This window comes from Giraffa tippelskirchi, chromosome 8, assembly GCF_054371585.1.
Source record: "Giraffa tippelskirchi isolate mGirTip1 chromosome 8, T2T-mGirTip1v1.2.pri, whole genome shotgun sequence".
NCBI classification, from domain to species: Eukaryota; Metazoa; Chordata; class Mammalia; order Artiodactyla; family Giraffidae; genus Giraffa; species Giraffa tippelskirchi.
Genome location: NC_137282.1, coordinates 145,441,477 through 145,458,898, shown reverse-complemented (window position 1 = coordinate 145,458,898; position 17,422 = coordinate 145,441,477). Strand labels below are relative to the sequence as shown.

The following is a 17,422-nucleotide window of genomic DNA, read 5'->3' as shown; positions in this document are numbered from 1 at the left end:
CGATCTGCCTGAATCTGCCTAGCACCTTGATGCTGGACTTCAGTCTCCAGAACGCTGAGAAGTATTTGTTGTTATAGCACACGGTCCACAGTATTTTTATTGTATCAGCCTGAACTAAGACACCATTTTACGGATATAGATATTTTATCTGGTCCGTTTTGATGACAATTTATATTGCTTCCACTCATTTACAAACAATGTGCTGCTATAAAACATATTTAAGTTCTTAGTGCTCTCATCCAGTCTGACCATTTATATGTTGATGAGTCCCCAATTTTTTTCTCTAGTCCAGAAGTCTCACCTGCAATTACGAATCTCGCTTTCTCAACTGCCTAGTCAGTATCTCCTCCAGGGTCAAGAGACAGGTGTTAGCAGAATGACGAGGCAGCAGTGTTTCCTAGAGCAGTCATCAATACACATGTCTCAAACAAAAAATCAAGGAGGCTGATTATTCGCCAGTCGGCTGGTTTATCAATTTGAGGACACACGTCAAAAAAACTTTTGTAACCACATTGTTATGTTTGAAAGTTTCATTTTAAAGTATAATTTACAGCAGAGTACAGAGAGAGACGAGCTGGAATGAAGCTGAAAGTGCAAGAGAGGCACCCAGTTGTCACTTTACCACAAAGGAGGGAGCGTCTGCCTACAATCTCAAAGGCCCTGCTAGAGGCCTAAGAGTTCAGAACAGAATCGCTTAATATAGTAAATGGGGGTTTACAAACTGCTTAGCCAGAGGCCTCCAGCCTGAGGATGAAAATCAGCAATGCCAAAGCACTTCAAAAACCAAGATCACTGTGTTTACGAGGGGTCACGACACTTAGCATGATGGATGGCTCAATCTCTAGGGGTACCGGAGGCGAAGGTTTGGGGCGCGACCTGGGGGAGGACAGGGAGGTGGTGGGGCTGCAGAGACCAGAACGCAGATCCTGACGTCGCTCACTGCAAACACTAAGAACTAGCACCCAGGGTCTTTCTGGCAATGTATTTAATTCATCTGGTTTGTCAGCCACCAGCAACACCCCGGCAGTTTCTGGCCATTTGCACAAATATTTATTAAATACTTTGGGCTTCCCAGGTGATGCAGTGGGAAAGAAGCCGCCTGCCAATGCCGGAGGCGCAAGAAACGCGGGTTCGATCCCTGAGTCGGGAAGATCCCCTGGAGTAGGAAATGGCAACCCACTCCAGTATTCTTGCCTGGAAAATTCAAAGGACAGAGGAGCCTGGCGAGCTACAGTCCAAGAGTCGGCCGCGACTGAACACAGACATGCACACCCCGTTTTCCTTCTTCGACGAAACCTTGGCCTGTAGTTGATAGTCCTTTTACAGGCGATTTGGGGGTAGGCAGGATCCCTCTCCCTAAAGCGGGAGACGCTGGGGCTTGAAGTCCTCTTAAACAGGGCACCGGGACTTCGGCCGCATACTAAGCCAAACAATTTTGCGGCCCTTTTGACCGAAGGCACCGCTACTCCTCGCACATGAACGACTGGATGAAGTTAGCGTTATGGTAGAAAACCCGCACAGAAAAACTACTGTAGCATTAAGCGAAAAGACATTTGTTATCGCAGTACACATTTTGAGCACAGCCCTTTCCGAGAAAGAGTGGGCGGCCCTAAAAAGGGCCTTTAAAATAAACGTACTGGATGAAGCTCTAGCCGCCAAAGCCGTAGAGGGTGCGACCCTGGCGCTTGAGCGCGTAGACCACGTCCATGGCGGTGACAGTCTTGCGCTTGGCGTGCTCCGTGTAGGTGACCGCGTCCCGGATCACATTCTCCAGGAACACCTTCAGCACCCCGCGGGTCTCCTCGTAGATGAGCCCGGAGATGCGCTTCACACCACCGCGACGAGCCAGGCGCCGAATGGCGGGCTTGGTGATTCCCTGGATGTTGTCGCGCAGAACCTTGCGGTGGCGCTTAGCGCCTCCCTTCCCAAGGCCTTTGCCGCCTTTGCCACGTCCAGACATACTTCTCGAACTGTTGCAAGAGTATGCGATACAGCAGTGGTGTTACTGCTTGGTCAAGAGTAATTATAAGCTGTAGTCGGACCTCATTGAGAACTGAAAGCGCGGGCGGGAAAAGACGCTCTGAAACCACCCCCTTGGCCCCGCCCCCTTCCGGATCCAGTGACTGTGAGAGGGAGAGAACCTAGTATAATGCATATGTTAAATTTTACTCTGGATTGTTTTGCTCCTTTTGGTCTTTGAATCTGAGTCTATTTATATTTTCGACTGAGAATTTTAGTAAGGGCTTATGTTTTTTTTGGCAAATACTGTACTTTCTCATTCAGGAGAAGGTGACTGTTAGTTGTGAATGGTAGCAGAATATGACGCTCACCCTTCATATGCTATTTTTGAGCTTTTTTTTTTTTAATGCCAGACATAGAGTAGAATTTACTTTTTCTTTTTTGTGAGAATTTATTCTTTTTATTCTTACACTTACATTTATAAAGGGAATTTCAATTGATGTCTTTCTCTCTGTACCAGGAAGATAGGATAACTGGATCACCAGAGAATCTCATCAATGAGAAGACACTGGACTTAATTCTGTGTAATAACCTTACTCTTTGCTTTCCTGGTAACCTCTCATAACTAGCTTCCTCATACTTCTTTTGTTCTTAGTTGAAGATATTTAAAGTGGGGTCTTGGACAAACTTGCAGAGTTTTACTCAGTTTTTCTAGGTATCTCTTATGCATATGTGAGGTGTACATGTTATTAAACTGTTTTTCTCATGTTAACCTACCCTTTATACAGTGGTTCTCAGCCAAGAATTTAGAAGGGTAGAAGGAAAGTTATTTTCCCTCTCCTATAAGTGTGTTGATTATTTTGAGCTGTAGCAGAAAAACAGCAAATGCATAGAGGATTTCTCTGAACTCCCAATATCTACCTAAAGACAGACAAAAAGAACTCAATAAATCCACCCCTCCCCCCCAAAGAGTTTCACTAACTAGGGAAGAGTGACACTTATTAGAGAAAAGGACACTTACCACTCCCATACAAACCTTGTCACAAACTATTGTCCATAAAAACGGTCAATCTGAGAAAGAAAATAGGACTTGATTAGAGCCGATCTGAGGATTATCACCTGGGAGACAGTCTTTCAGAAAGCTCTGAGGACTGTTCTGCTTGTTAGAGTTCAAAACATAGTATATTCTTAAGACAGAGTTATATCTTAAAGTTACTATTGACAGACGACATAGTCGAGACCCGCATGCATAAGGTGAGTAGTGGGGCATTGCAGTCCCTTACAGAATTAAGAAAGGAGTGTTATCTTCTAAGAAGGTACCTTGCTGGCACCAGGAGAAAATTGCTCTTTTCAGTCAAGCAGGTATTCATATGTCTTTTAAGGAGGTTTGGTCAATGTACTGCTATAATGGACACAATGTACACTAAAGAGGGGTAGTGGCCCCAATGAGCAGAGAGAGAATTTTATGTCTAGAAACTTTATTATCCTGCTTTAAACATAATCTTATTTTATCACTATTGTTTCTCCCCATCTATTCTCTTAAGAGCCCATTCATCTTTCCTAAAAATCATTTACTCACCCCATTAGGCTTACACACCACCTCTCACTCATTTTCCCTATTAAGATGGTATTTGAGTTGGAATTTTAAGCTACCTTCAGGAGTTACTCATTTTTCCCCAGATAACTCCCATGTATACATAAGGGCTACATGTTACTTCTGTTTGTTTTTCTCTTGTTAATCTTTTATTTCAGGGGTTCTCAGCTAAGAACTCAGAAGGGTAGAGGGAAAATTATTTAACCTTCCCTACATGTTATGAGCTGTGTGACCATAACTTACCTTTGTTTTCTACATCTGTAAAACTGGGTAATGATAGTAATGATGGAACTCTAATAAGGATTTAATTTAGCCATTGTAAGCAAAGTGTTAGAACAGAGATAGGCTGAGAAATTGTGTATAAATGTGATTGTTTTCAATTGGTATTACTTCTTAAAGAACCTGTCTAGACTTGGCCACCTGATGCGAAGAACTGACTCATTGGAAAAGACCTTGATGCTGGGAAAGATTGAAGGCAGGAGGAGAAGGGGACAACAGAGGATTAGGTGGTTGAATGGCATCACTGACGCAATGGACATGAGTTTGAGTAGGCTCCGGGAATTGGTGATGGACGGGGAAGTCTGGCTGCAGTCCATGGGGTCGCAAAGAGTCAGACACGACTGAGCGACTGAACTGAGACTTGAAATATTACCCTGAAGTCTCATTTTTCCTTCCAACACAGTATCAGCCGCAACCATGCATATATATTAGTGAGGACTTTTTTTTTTTTTAAAGCACAAAAGCTCTAGGAGTTGGTGATGGACAGGGAAGTCTGGTGTGCTGCAGTCCATGGGGTTGCAAAGAGTCGGACACGACTGAGTGACTGAACTGAACTGACTGATGGCATCTAACAAAGTACAAGACATCAACTCATTCTTTTTGGGCATATGTGACATGTTAAACATGATGGTCCAAATATGTTCCTTTGTGCCCTCTCCTAAGGTACATGGACAGTCTCAGGCTTCTAGCTTTCCTGCAGCCAAGCCTGGGGTGCCTTTCAAATCTCCATACCAGCTTCCCACTGTTGTGTTAAATCTCCTGAAAACACTCCTTGAGCAGTGACTCACATCTACTAGGACAACTGAAAAGGATACCACTAAATTTGAAGTCTGAAAAATTCACCCTAACCTTGACTTACTCTTCCTCTTCTTTGATAGTCTTTATAACAAACTCAAATTTTAGACTCCAACAGCATTAGCTGTAAACCTCAGCTTGTGGTGTACCATCACTCTGTGCACCTGGGAAAGAAACTCTTTTAGCCTGAAGCCCTTGCAACAGTCATTCAAAAGATACAATCTATACATTAAACATCCCCATTTGTCTCCAGCCCCACCTTAGTCACTCCCCTAATAGATGCTTAATGCAATGATATTAAAATGCCGGTATCACCGCCCCCCCCCAAAGTGTTCAGTAAATTTTCTTCCACAAATTTGATTTTCCTGTTTAATTTTTAAATGGCTGCTGAATTTTAACTTCTAAAATGAGCAGAATCTGTGCAAGTAATGCCAAATGAAAAAGTAGTAAAGCTAGCATTTGAACTCAGGTAAACTAGCATCAAAATGCTGCTGACCTGCAGAGAATACCCTAAAAAGATTAAAGATTAAAGATGATTGAATTCTAAAATGGCGCTAACCTTTTTTCCTCGATACTGCAGTTGTTTTCTTGAGGGGCTCAAGTAAATTGAAGACTTAAAGCCAAATCCATGTTCCTTGGCTGGGGAGGAGAAAGAACAGTCATTGTCTGCCGGAGTCCAGCTCCAGCAGGTCCAGGGGTTCCCTCAGGATGGACGGCGTCGGCGATACGAATGAGAAGACACAGAGAGTCTCGGTGTTTCCAAGTGTCTCCCCCGTGTCTTCCAACTTTATTGTTTTTAAGACAGCTTTTATATTTTTTGTGGTATATAGAAACAAATGTAAAGCATAGAGTCATACCAATTCAGCTGAGTGGGCATACTAATTTAGCTTAATGGGCATATGAATTCAGCTTAATGGGCCTATCAATTCAGCTTAATAGGCCAGCAGTTTTGACCTTCATCGAAACCGTTTGCATGTTTTTAGTTACCAAAAGCCTCATTTTGTTTACATCATCTTCTGGCCTGGGGGCCTGCTAACATGTTGTGACTCTCCATTGATAAGGGTTGATCAGTCAGAACACTTTTGTATCAGGCACAGCAGGAAAGAATTCGTCAATAGAAAGTTTCAAGGTAAAACCTGTTTTCGGTAATTTACTCTATGCCTTGAGCTTAACAGAAAAGAATGTAGTTCCATAAAGTCAAAGAACAGCAAGCTGAAGGTCAGCTCCAAGTAAGAATCATCAGTTAAATCAACAATTGTCTTATTATTTGTATTAAAGCCAAACTTTTATAAATTTTTAACTATTATGCTTTCATTATATAGGCTAAATACGTTAAGAGTAAAAACATAGTGAGTAAATATAGACTAAGTAACAGTTTCATAAAGCAATATTTCTTATATTTCCTAACAAGCCTTTTTTCCTGTGAAGGGTTTTGTGCCCATAGGGGCTTTCTGTGTGGAGGCTCTCAATGCTGTTTTATTATTAAGGAGCAGTCATGTATATTAGCTCTAAAGGCACAGGCTTATTTATTAAACAAACTAATATGTTAGCAAAAGGAATTTAGATCAGCGTACTCTATATCCCAGATAATTTTATTTAGGGTGCTACCGTTCAGGGGCCTTGTTGATGTGAGGTTTCAGAATGATCTATTTTAGAAGGAAATCGGGAAAGGCCTTTTGCCTAAGTCATAGAAAATAAGAAGAGGTTTATTATAGTAAACATCAGAAAGACAGATATCTTTAAGGTGAGCGCTGAGGCAGCCTTCCGTGAATCCCTGAGGCCTGAGAAGCCGTGCTCAATCATTCCTCTTTCCCATGACTCTGTCATGGGTGGGATCTCGTGGGCTGGCTCCCGGCAATTGTCCACTCTATCAGATACTAAGACAGTAATGGACACGTTTAAAATCCTGGGGTCAAGTGGTTAAAATCCTGAACAACTACAGCAAGTAATTCCTAGAAGAGACAAAAGCAACGGGGCAGGAAAAAGTGCAATTACGTGGAGTACTTACAAGTAGGTTTGCTACAGCAGCGTTACAGTAGATATTTGGCTCACAGGAAGACAAAGCAACATGCACTCAGAGTATCAGAAAAGACTGTTTATTTTACACTGATGCGGGGCTTCCCCGGAGGCTCAGATGCTAAAGAATCTGCCTGCAGTGCAGGAGGCCCAGGTTCAATCTCTAGTTCGGGAAGATATACCCGTGAAGGAAATGGCAACCCACTCCAGTATTCTTGCCTAGAAAATTCTGTGAACTGAGGAGCTTGGTGGGCTACAGTCCATGGGATCGCAAAGAGTCAGACAAGACTGAGCAATTAACAGAAAGGCAGACAAGGCCCAGCGGAGTCACCTCCAAAGGCTGAGCACCTGACTCAGGGTTTGCCTGTCTTCTATACACACAAGCTATGGGGCGGGGCAGAGCTTCCATGAAACTGAGGTGTTTCTTAAGGGGTGCCAATCAAGGATGAGAACGCATAAGGTGTCTTGTGTTCTCAGTCAGGTCCGCAGTTTAAACTATCTTCTTTTGGTGCCATCTCTGGCGGTTGATTGATGCAATAAACAAGCTGGGTTACAAAAGCATTAAAATGCTAAACAGAGCATTACATGGAAGATTTGCTGAATTTTCCTTCTCATTCCCTCATGTTGATCCTCAAGCTGCTTTAGCCGACTTAGGGATCATCTGCCTTAACTACTCAACAGGGAACCCTAAGGGAACAGGGGCGATGACCGCTCTGGCTACTTCCTGTTGGAACAGGGGCATAGACTCTCCTCAAGGTTCCCCGCTGGAATCCTCTATTGGTGTATAGTGGTAAGTCCTCATCATCATTTGGAGCTTTATGGTTTCTAAGCGAGAAGAAATAAAATGGGTTATTGCATTGAAAATACAAGGACCTAGCAAGAGGCCTAAGAGAAGCATTAGAACTGGGACCCATTAAGGGGCGTATCTAAGTCCAGAGTGAACTGAAGGTCGAGGACAGAAAGTTGGATAACCAACTTCCTTTCCCTGCCTGAGCCTTTAGGTCATCAATCAACTTAATGCTTCTTTTGAGGACCAACAGGCTTTCTTCCTTAGCTGAGGCATTTACATAAAAGCCACAGGACTCGTTGAGTATGGGGCACAATCCCCCTTGTTGTGCTGTAATCACATCTAGTCCCTGGCAGTTTTGTAGTACTACCTGAGCTAAGGAATCTAGGGTTGTTTGTTGTTCTTCTATTGCTGCCACTATAGACTTCCAAGATTCTTGTATTAGAATGGTTAGCTTGAGTATTGATCTTTCTAACGGGTATTCCTGCAAACCAGAAAAATCCTCGAAATACAGAGTCCAACACCAGGTCTTTCCAGGATGGAGTTATCAGGGGCATACCCTTCCTAGTCATTCCATTTTACCATGGGCTGAGGGTTTGCAGGTGATAATGCTTGCTCTAGAAAGGATCCTAGGTTCACAGTGTTTCCGGAGTCTGCCATTTCTTGCGAATTTTAGAACTGTAAACTTGGGATGGCAAATACCTTTCCATCGGCAGGGAAGGATTCCCCACAACCAGTTTCCGCAAAGAAAATTAAACCTGGTTCCTAGTAGCAAGACACCAGTAGTGGGCTCTTGGATCCAGGCCTTAGTATAGGTAATTTGTATAAACAGGTCTCGGGATTTTATGAATGGGTCCCAACTGTCATATGCACTATGGCCCTTTGGTCTGTTGCTGGAGAAAAATTCATCTGCACAGAGTGGATTACATTTGGTCTCAGAGTTATTATGGGTATGGGATGGGCTTTGACACACTAGGTTTCAACACATCAATTGAATCAGTGAAGGGGGGCCTCGACTAAGGTCCTGTTGGTAATAGTAAGGATCCTGTGTCTTGGCCAATAGCAATACATTCTCCTGATCCTGGTACAGAACTGTTAACGTGTACAAAAGTCTCATTGTACCATTTAGTTGCATTTTTGGCTAAGCCTCCCTATGTAAAATTATGTCCCCTAAAGTCAGGGGTATAATATACCTCATAATCTTCATCACCAAAGGGTTAGCACTGTAAATCTGTTTGGTCAAAGGATAAGGTGTTATTGTTATTGGGTTCAGAAAACCTACTTCTTCAACTTTTGAGTATTTGTTTTGAAAACATATAGATAAGTTTCCCTTTAGTACAGCCCCGTGGGTGGAAAGCTCTCCTAGTCTCTCCTTGTTTCCAATGAGGGTGAGGCTTACCTCCTAGCCCCATCCTCTTGTTACACAAAATGGAGGGGAAATCCGCTTAGGGAAGGAGACAAGTTAATGATGTCTTCCACGGAGGCTGGGTAGGCCAGGAGGGCAACTGTCGGCTCTTCATATTATATGTCCTCTAGTAAACAAGCCCGACATTAGGTGCAATTTGCTAAGACCGCCATCTGGGTCACCACTGGGGCCCAAGGGTGAAAGAGTTTTCCATCACTGAGGTGAGTTGCAAAAATTTGTATTAGGATATACCACATATTTAGGGTCTACATGCAGTTGATGGTGATGAAGTATCTAACCAAAGAGAGGAAGAAAACTGCCAGTAAAAGCTTTTTACCCCAATGCCAATTGAATGGACCTGTCGCTGTTAACCCTGTGGCGAAAATGAAAGCTAAGAGCGCACAGCCAGAGAGGAGCAGAGGGTGACAGTGCCAGAGCATCACAGTGAAAGAACTAATATAGGGGACAGGAACAGCGTAATTATCTTTCCCAGTGACTGACGCTTCCAATCCTTGGGTGGATTAGCAGGACTCCAGAGCACAGTGCTTGTCCTTGCCCCTCCTGCGGGGGACCCGCAGTGGGTTGTTTTGATCGGGGGTCACCTCCCAACGTAGTCAGTCTTTGTTTGGCAGATGGGCTGCCTTTACCCTGGAGTGATGGAGCAGCCTGTCTAAATGGACCTGGATTTCTAGACAAGCCTTTCGAGGAATTGGGTACTGTTGCAGTTTTACAGGCTGGGTTCCTGGTTTCAGATCAATCAGGATGGGAGCATGATGTCTTGCCAGACCTGGAGGATTCTTTTTGTTCCAGACCAGTGGGTACTCAGTCTCTAATTCAGGAGGAATGGTCTGCTCTTTTGGAGGGGAAGAGTACAGGCACCATTCCTCCTCCTTCTTTTCAGTGAGAGCCATAATCAAGGAGGAGGGTCGCTCTGTTAACTTTAGCTGGGCTGACCTGTTGGCAGAAATGGAAACTTGGGCTCGCATTTTTGCAAGGACATCCCTTCCTATCAAAGGAACAGGGCAGTCTGGCAGGTAGAGGAATTCATGGACTACCTCATGGCCCCCTAATTGGCATCTCCGAGGACCGCAGAAGGGCCTGCGGGTCTGCGCTCCTGTAGCCCTGATGATAGTGACTTCTCTTCCTGAGAAGGGAACTATCTGCTGAGTGACCACCGAATGCTCAGCACCTGTGTCTACCATAAAGCCCACTGGATGTCCCCCTACTTGAACTCTGACCGTGGACTCTCGGGGCCCAACTGAAGAGAGCCTGCTCTCCTCTAATGGGGTTCTGCTCCTGCTGGGCTGATCAGATTAGCACTGGGTGGCTCAGGTTGATATCAGCTCGGTGGGGCTGTGGCTTCGGTTCTCTTTTTAGGGCGGTCAAGACATTCATTCTTCCAGTGTCCTTTTTCTTTACAATAGGCCCATTGATCATAGCTGAGAGGGCTTCTCTTCTTCGGATCTGGGCCCCTTGCCCTATGAGGTGGTCCTGCCGGGGATGCAAGCTTTGACAGAGTAGCTGCCAGCAATGCAGCTTTCCATTCTATCCTCTTTTCTGCTTCATGACGGGCTGCTTGGTTGCGGTTGACAGACTTTATTGGCGATCTCCAGCAATTTTGTGGTGTTTTTGTCCACAAACCTTTCCAATCTTTGTAATTTTCTCCGGATGTCTGATTGGGCCTGTTCCATGAAAGTGGGATTTACCATCCGTTGGTTTTCTGGCGCTTCAGAGTGGAAAGGAGTGAAGACCCGGAAGGCCTCACCATAGTCTCTCATAGAAGTCTGCCGGGCTCTCATCTGGCTTTTGTATTACCTCTGTGGCTTTAGCCATGTTGGTGGGCTTTTTAGCCTCTGCTTTTAGCCATGTTGGTGGGCTTTTTAACCCCTGTAGGGTGGCTAGTCGATACCTCTCCAGTCTATTTCTTCCTCCTTCAGTGTCCCAGTGGGGCTCGTCTTCCAGGAAGGTTTCTTCGTCCACTTGGCCCCCTGGGACATTGGCCTGGAACCATTTTCTAGCCTCGGTTACGATTCGTCGGCGATCCTCCGTATTGAACAAGGTGAGGAGCAGCTGCCAGCAGTCTCCCCCAAGTGGCACGGTGGGTCTGAAAAATGGACTCTAGGAGATCAATCAGCACTTGAGGCTTTTCAGAGTATGAGGGGGTGAAAAGCTTCCAGTTGAGAAGATAGGTCATGCAAAAAGGCTGGTAGTAGAAGACAGGGTTCCATCAGCAGCAAGGCGCTGGAGTCCCCAAGTCTCTAAGTGCATTTGTAGCACTGGGGTAGCTGGTCCCTGAGCTGATCGGAGGTGCCTACTCATCAGTTCTGGGGTGCCTGGTTGCGGGGGCGTGAAAACCTCAGGATCATCAGGAGAAGGAGGCGAAACAGACGGTGGTGGGCTATGTGGCAAATGTGGACCTTTGGCCACTTGAGGGGGAGCTGTTGGCACATAGGGTGGTGGCACTATTGGTGGTGAGTCCTCAGCCTCTCCTTGGAAAATAGGTGGCTCTTTCTACTGGCGTGGGGCCTTTCTTTCTGGTTGGGCTGCTAGGACATTACACATTCCCTTACTTGTAGCGCAGAACCAAACCCATGAAGGCCTCAACTGAGCAATTTTCAACCAACCATTGGTCAATATAAGGGAACTGGTCTGGCTGGGCAGGGTCTCCAGTTATGCGTCTATACACTGCTCGGACAGTGGGCACATCTAAGGTGCCCTCTGAGGGCCATCCGACCCCAAAGGAGGGCCACTCTGTTACACCATAATCCCCAGAGAATCCTTCCTTACTGTTTTTAACCACAGACTCTAGTTTGAATTGGAACTACTCATTATGTGAGTTCCCACCCTGGAATGGTGTCCCACAACAAACAAAAATGCTTTGGCTTTCGTCAGTCTGGCTGCTCCCTTTATGGGGACGTTGGGTGCCTTTTAGCTATAGCAGGTCAGTATATATACCCCTGTTTATCCTCCTCTTCTTGTCAGTATAATAAACCCCTCACAGGCCCGCACTGAGGGACAATGTCCCGTAGGACCTGACGCTACCCTGAGCCGTGTGAGGTCACCAAGAAACCGCAGGTTAGGACCCACTCAGCCTCCGTAGCTATTGCCGTCGAGAACGGTCACTCACACAGATAGACATACAGTGCTAGCCCACCAGACACCTGATACGGAGACTTCCCTATTCTGAGCAGCACTCCATGCTGCAGGAGCCAATCAGTCTCCCCTTCTGCTTTAAAGGTAGGCCTGAACTCGGTCCTCGGTCCCCGGGGACACTCACTCCATCAGACGCCTGGCCCTGGTCCTGGCAAAATTTTCTGAATCCTCCCACGGAGTCTGCTCGAACGCGGCAGCGGCCTGCTACTACCGGGCCCGACCAGGGTCAGGGTGCAGTGACATCACTGGTGGTGCGCCATCCTTCCCGTCGCGGGGGCCCGAGATAGCGGAGCTTCCGTCAGTTCTTGACAACGGTGGCACAAGGGGCCAGAGCGGCTGTCAGTTTCCCGGCCAATGCACCAAAATGTTACAGCAGTGTTACAGCAGATATTTGGTTAACAGGAAGACAAGCAACACGCACTCGGAGGATCAGAAAGAGAGTCGCTGTCTTGTCCGACTCTTTGTGACCCCACGGACTATACAGCCCATGGATTTCTCTAGGCCAGAATACTGGAGTGAGTAGCCTTTCCCTTCTCTAGGGTCTCTTCCCAACAGGGATCGAATCCAGGTCTCCCGCATTGCAGGCAGATTCTTTACCAGCTGAGCCACAAGGGAAGCCCAAGAAAAGTGAAGGTCGCCCAGTCGTGTCTGATTATTTGCGACCCCATGGACTGTAGGACCAGGGCCAGAATTCTCCAGGTCAGAATATTGGAAGAGGTCGTCGTTCCCCAACCCAGGTCTACCCGCATTGCAGGTGGATTCTTTACCAGCTGAACAACCAGGGAAGCCCAAGAATACTGGAGTGGGTAGCCTACACCTTCTCCAGGGTACCTTCCGGACCCAGGAATCAAACCAAGGTCTCCTGCATTGCAGGCGGATTCTTTACCAACTGAGCTACCAGGGAAGCCCCAGAGGACCGGAAGAGACTTTATTTCACAGCAGTGAGGGCCTAGCGGAATCATCTTCAAAGGCAGAGCACCCAACTCAGGACTCAGGGTTTGCCCGTCTTTTATACAAGCTGTGGCAGGGGCGGGGGCGCAGAGCTTTCATGCAAATGAGGTTTCTTAAGGGGAGCTAGGAAAGGAAGAGAACGCGTTAAGTATCCTGTTCTGTCAGGTCTGCAGTTTAAACTATCTTCTTTCAGCGCCAATTCTGGCAGTTGGTTGACGCAACCGAAGCCAAGATGATAAACCGAAAATTACATGGAGGATTTGCTAATTCCTTCTCAGGTACATAAAATTATAGGGAGAGGACGGTGGGGTGGAGTTCCACTCTGCTCCAGCTTTGTTGGGAGTAGGAGTAATCCTAATCCCTTGTGGTACAGCTCTTATGTGATGTTGTGGGTGGCTCTGAAAAGAGCCTTTGGGTTTATGGTTGGCACTCAAATGAAAACCAAGTTTACGCCCTCTCCCCGCGGATGCGGCGGGCAAGCTGGATGTCCTTCGGCATGATGGTGACCCGCTTGGCGTGGATGGCACACAGGTTGGTGTCCTCGAAGAGCCCCACCAGGTAGGCCTCGCACGCCTCCTGCAGCGCCATCACCGCCGAGCTCTGGAAGCGCAGGTCGGTCTTGAAGTCCTGCGCGATCTCGCGCACCAGCCGCTGGAACGGCAGCTTGCGGATCAGCAGCTCCGTGGACTTCTGGTAGCGGCGGATCTCGCGCAGAGCTACCGTGCCGGGCCGGTAGCGGTGCGGCTTCTTCACGCCGCCGGTGGCCGGCGCGCTCTTGCGGGCTGCCTTGGTGGCCAGCTGCTTGCGTGGCGCCTTGCCGCCGGTGGACTTGCGAGCGGTCTGCTTAGTACGAGCCATAACAAACAACGGACGGGCTCTGTTTCTCCAAACGCCAGCTAGAGGCTGGCAGCCGCCCTCCTTTTATACAGCCAGGCGAAAAACTATTGGACCCAAGAACATTCAAAACTACCCGCGCCCTGCTCTGATTGGTCCATTTCTCTGCCTGGTTGCCCGGAAGAATCAAGAGCTGCTTTCCGGTTGGTGAATGAACCTGCCCTTTTACTATAGCAACTCCAATGGCCTGACTTCATTTTATTTACCCTTTCACTTCTGAAATATACAGGAAAGTAATTACAAAGCAACGCGGACACTGCCGATTTTTTTTTTTTTTAAGTACAATCATCAAGGATTATTTTGGAAGTGCTTAGAAAGAGTAGGTGGGCTACATCTAAAATAACACTCAGATTTTCTCGGGTGTTAACATGAACATTGTGGACAATCAAAATGTTTTTGAAGTATCAATGATCTGTAACTCTCAATTGCTTCAGCATAACATGTTTTTATCAAGTGTAATCTAGATGCAGAGGGTTTGGGTGGTTCCATTACATCAACAAAAAATGTTTAAGGTTGAGTTCAGCATCTTCCCCTAGTAAACTCTCACTTTCCAGTAGGGAAAACATGTCACCGCTGGAATGAAGGAAATACTATTTTGACTAGAAACTGATTCAACTTATTTGAACTTGCGTGATTTTTCTGATAAAACTTCCTCGCAAACACTTTGATTGGAGATACGTTTTTCTCGGGTAGTGAGGAAAACTCTTTCTAGTTGTGATTTTTGGCCTAATCTTACAACTTTCATATGGGCACAGTTAAGAAGTATAACAGCTCTTTAAACGGAGAAGATATGGGTGGCTCTGAAAAGAGCCTTTGTATATATCGACTTTTTCTAGGTAACAAAAAGTGCCGTGGGGACGTGGACGCTTTACTTTCCCTTGGCCTTGTGGTGGCTCTCGGTTTTCTTTGGCAGCAGCACCGCCTGGATGTTGGGCAGCACGCCGCCCTGAGCGATGGTCACACGGCCCAGCAGCTTGTTGAGCTCCTCGTCGTTGCGGATGGCCAGCTGCAAGTGGCGCGGGATGATACGGGTCTTCTTGTTGTCGCGCGCCGCGTTGCCCGCGAGCTCCAGGATCTCAGCCGTCAGGTACTCCAGCACCGCTGCCAGGTACACCGGCGCGCCGGCTCCAACACGCTCGGAGTAGTTGCCCTTCCGGAGCAGGCGGTGCACGCGGCCCACCGGAAACTGGAGCCCAGCACGCGAAGAGCGGGTCTTGGCTTTAGCGCGAGCCTTGCCCCCCTGTTTACCACGGCCTGACATATCTACTAGATCACGAAGCAAAATATTTCACAAGGAAAAGCAAACAGAAAATAAATAATACGAAAGCGAGAGAAGTATTTATACTAACTGAAGGTAGGCTTGTGCTATTCTCCCATTGGCTAACATTAACGAACCAATGGGAGATCACAACCTGCATCCTTAATTTGCATACAAGACTTCTGTCTAGTGACAAAAACTTTCTGAAAAAAGTACTAATAAAAGTCTATACTAAGCAAGTAGTTGTACACTCTTCTCATTGGTTGCTATGTTGAACCTATGGGAAATCGGAACCTGCATCCTTCATTTGCATACAAGGCTTTCTCATCCAGTCTCATGGACTTTTAATACTAGCAATAATGGAGTTATTTGGTTTTCTCAAAACGACTGTTCTTAAAAGAAGCTAGATGGCTATTTTCATTGTTCTGAATTTTTAGCTATTGGAACTGTGACTCATAATTTTTAGAAAGGAATAAGTGCAGAATAATTTGTAAAGATAATATTTAAGAGGTAAGTATTAGTATCCTCAGTGTTTCTTCACCTCTTCTAACTCTTTAACAGCGAAAACGAAGAAGAGGAAATAAGTTTTTTATGTTGGCCCAAGGCTTAAACTATCTGAACAGTAAAAAGTTCCATTTCATTCAACTTACCTATGAGGCCTTCCAGGATCACCTGGGAGGCATGTAGAGACCTGTCCTCATTTTAGAGAACATGAAACTGAGACGCAGTTTGTTTGCCTTGGCTAAATAACACTGAGTTTAATGGGACCAAGGATTCCAAACTCCTGGCTGGAAAACTGTCATCATTCCCCAGTGCCACTCCCAACCTTCCCACCTACCCTTTTTTCTCACTTGGCTCCCACAACGCAGGACTTAAGAAAACCCCATCATCCTACATATCGTACTGGACTTCTTGCTGTTAAAAACGGCAGCACATAAGTCTCTGGACTCCTAAGAAATGAGAGAACAAACAACCCCCATAGCATATAAATACTCAAAATGAGATTAGCGTATATACTATAAGACACTATATTAATATTAGTACAGTCTTTGGTCTTAAGCTCTCATGTCGAGGAATGTAAAATTGAGACGTTGCCAAGTGAAATCTTACCATTTTTTTCTTATAATGGTCCATGAAATAGAAATAGATGGGGCCCAGATGGATGTGGACTATCATTTCAGGAATTTTTGAGGACTCGAGCCCATAAGTCTACTAACTCCTAAGCAAGATGGTAAAAGGAACAGGAACCTGGTTAGGAAAAAATTGCTCCTAAACCAATTCTGTCAGAGAACTATGTTTTGATCCAGGCAACCAAGAAGAGTTTCTTTTTTACCTTTTCTCATGTCTTCTGACTCCTATGACTTTTTCTCAGCAATATTCACTTCCTTTTTATTATTTATTATCTTTACCATGGACAACAACAATACACATGAGCAACACTGTCCCAGTGTCTGAAATGTTTCAAAACCCATAAGGGAGTTGTAAAAAGATGGATGCTACCTCAAAGACTTCATACTATTTTGAAAAGAACAGGGGAGAGGAGGCAGGGGGTTGTATACCTGAAGTTTAAGTAGTAGAGCATAGTCTGCATCTAAAACTGAAGGTTTTAAACAATAAATATTATAAGAGACCATGGAGAAGAAAAACCACTGTGAATCAGAAGGATCAAGAGAACTTAAGAGAGACGTACATTCAGCATTTATTCACATGTATTTGCTGAGCAGTGTTAAGTGCCTGTGTTCTAGATGATGACATTGTGTGCCCTTGTGGTCCTTGGGGAGGAGAAAAGTTTCCTCTACCCTTCTATGTTCTTCAAGCTGATCTAAGAGTTAAACTGGTTTGAGATTGATTAACAGGGAAAAGTTAAATTTAGTTTCATTTGGGGGTTGGATGAAACAAAAGTTAGATCCAAGGACAAGTTACACAGTTGAGGCTTGTTATGCTATCTCAGATTAGGGGTTAGGGGCTTGGGACTTCAAAGGGTAGGAAAGCAATTCACAGTAAAATGAAAAAAGACAAATGTTTTGTAAACAAATGTTTGCTGGGCCAAACAGAGCGAGACCCAGAAAAGAATTTTAATTAACAATCAGCCATGTCTACAGTCCTAGTTCAAATTATACTGTAGTTACCTAGGGTGATAACTACCTTGCTCAGCAAGGTAGACAGCATCCATTTAGTGATTATGATAACAAAAGCCACAAAAGCAAAGGTTAAAGTCACAGTTCCAACATGGTGGAAGACTTTGCGTCTCTTCTCTGTCACATTTAAATGAGTAAAGTTGGTAGCTCATCAGAATTAACGGGGGAGATGTATGAATTTTACTTTTGGTGT

At 45.5% G+C, this 17,422-nt stretch overlaps 3 protein-coding genes across 3 annotated transcripts; all 3 read right to left on the bottom strand.

Annotated features, from left to right (window-relative positions):
* Positions 1-448: 448 nt before the first annotated feature.
* LOC145516833 (histone H4) lies at positions 449-1,998 on the bottom strand. The gene has a single exon (XM_081518551.1). It carries the CDS (start codon positions 1,958-1,960, stop codon positions 1,649-1,651), a length of 312 nt encoding a protein of 103 aa, XP_081374677.1. The 5' UTR covers positions 1,961-1,998; the 3' UTR covers positions 449-1,648.
* Positions 1,999-6,709: 4,711 nt separating this feature from the next.
* LOC145518204 (histone H3.1) lies at positions 6,710-13,928 on the bottom strand. The gene is made up of 2 exons (XM_081522059.1): positions 12,113-13,928; positions 6,710-7,468 (listed from the first exon to the last, which is right to left on the bottom strand). The coding sequence occupies exon 1, from the start codon at positions 13,795-13,797 to the stop codon at positions 13,387-13,389; it is 411 nt and encodes a 136-aa protein (XP_081378185.1). The 5' UTR covers positions 13,798-13,928; the 3' UTR covers positions 6,710-7,468; positions 12,113-13,386.
* A 773-nt stretch (positions 13,929-14,701) lies between these two features.
* LOC145518205 (histone H2A type 1-B) lies at positions 14,702-15,094 on the bottom strand. Its single transcript, XM_081522060.1, has one exon. It carries the CDS (start codon positions 15,092-15,094, stop codon positions 14,702-14,704), a length of 393 nt encoding a protein of 130 aa, XP_081378186.1.
* Positions 15,095-17,422: the final 2,328 nt, after the last annotated feature.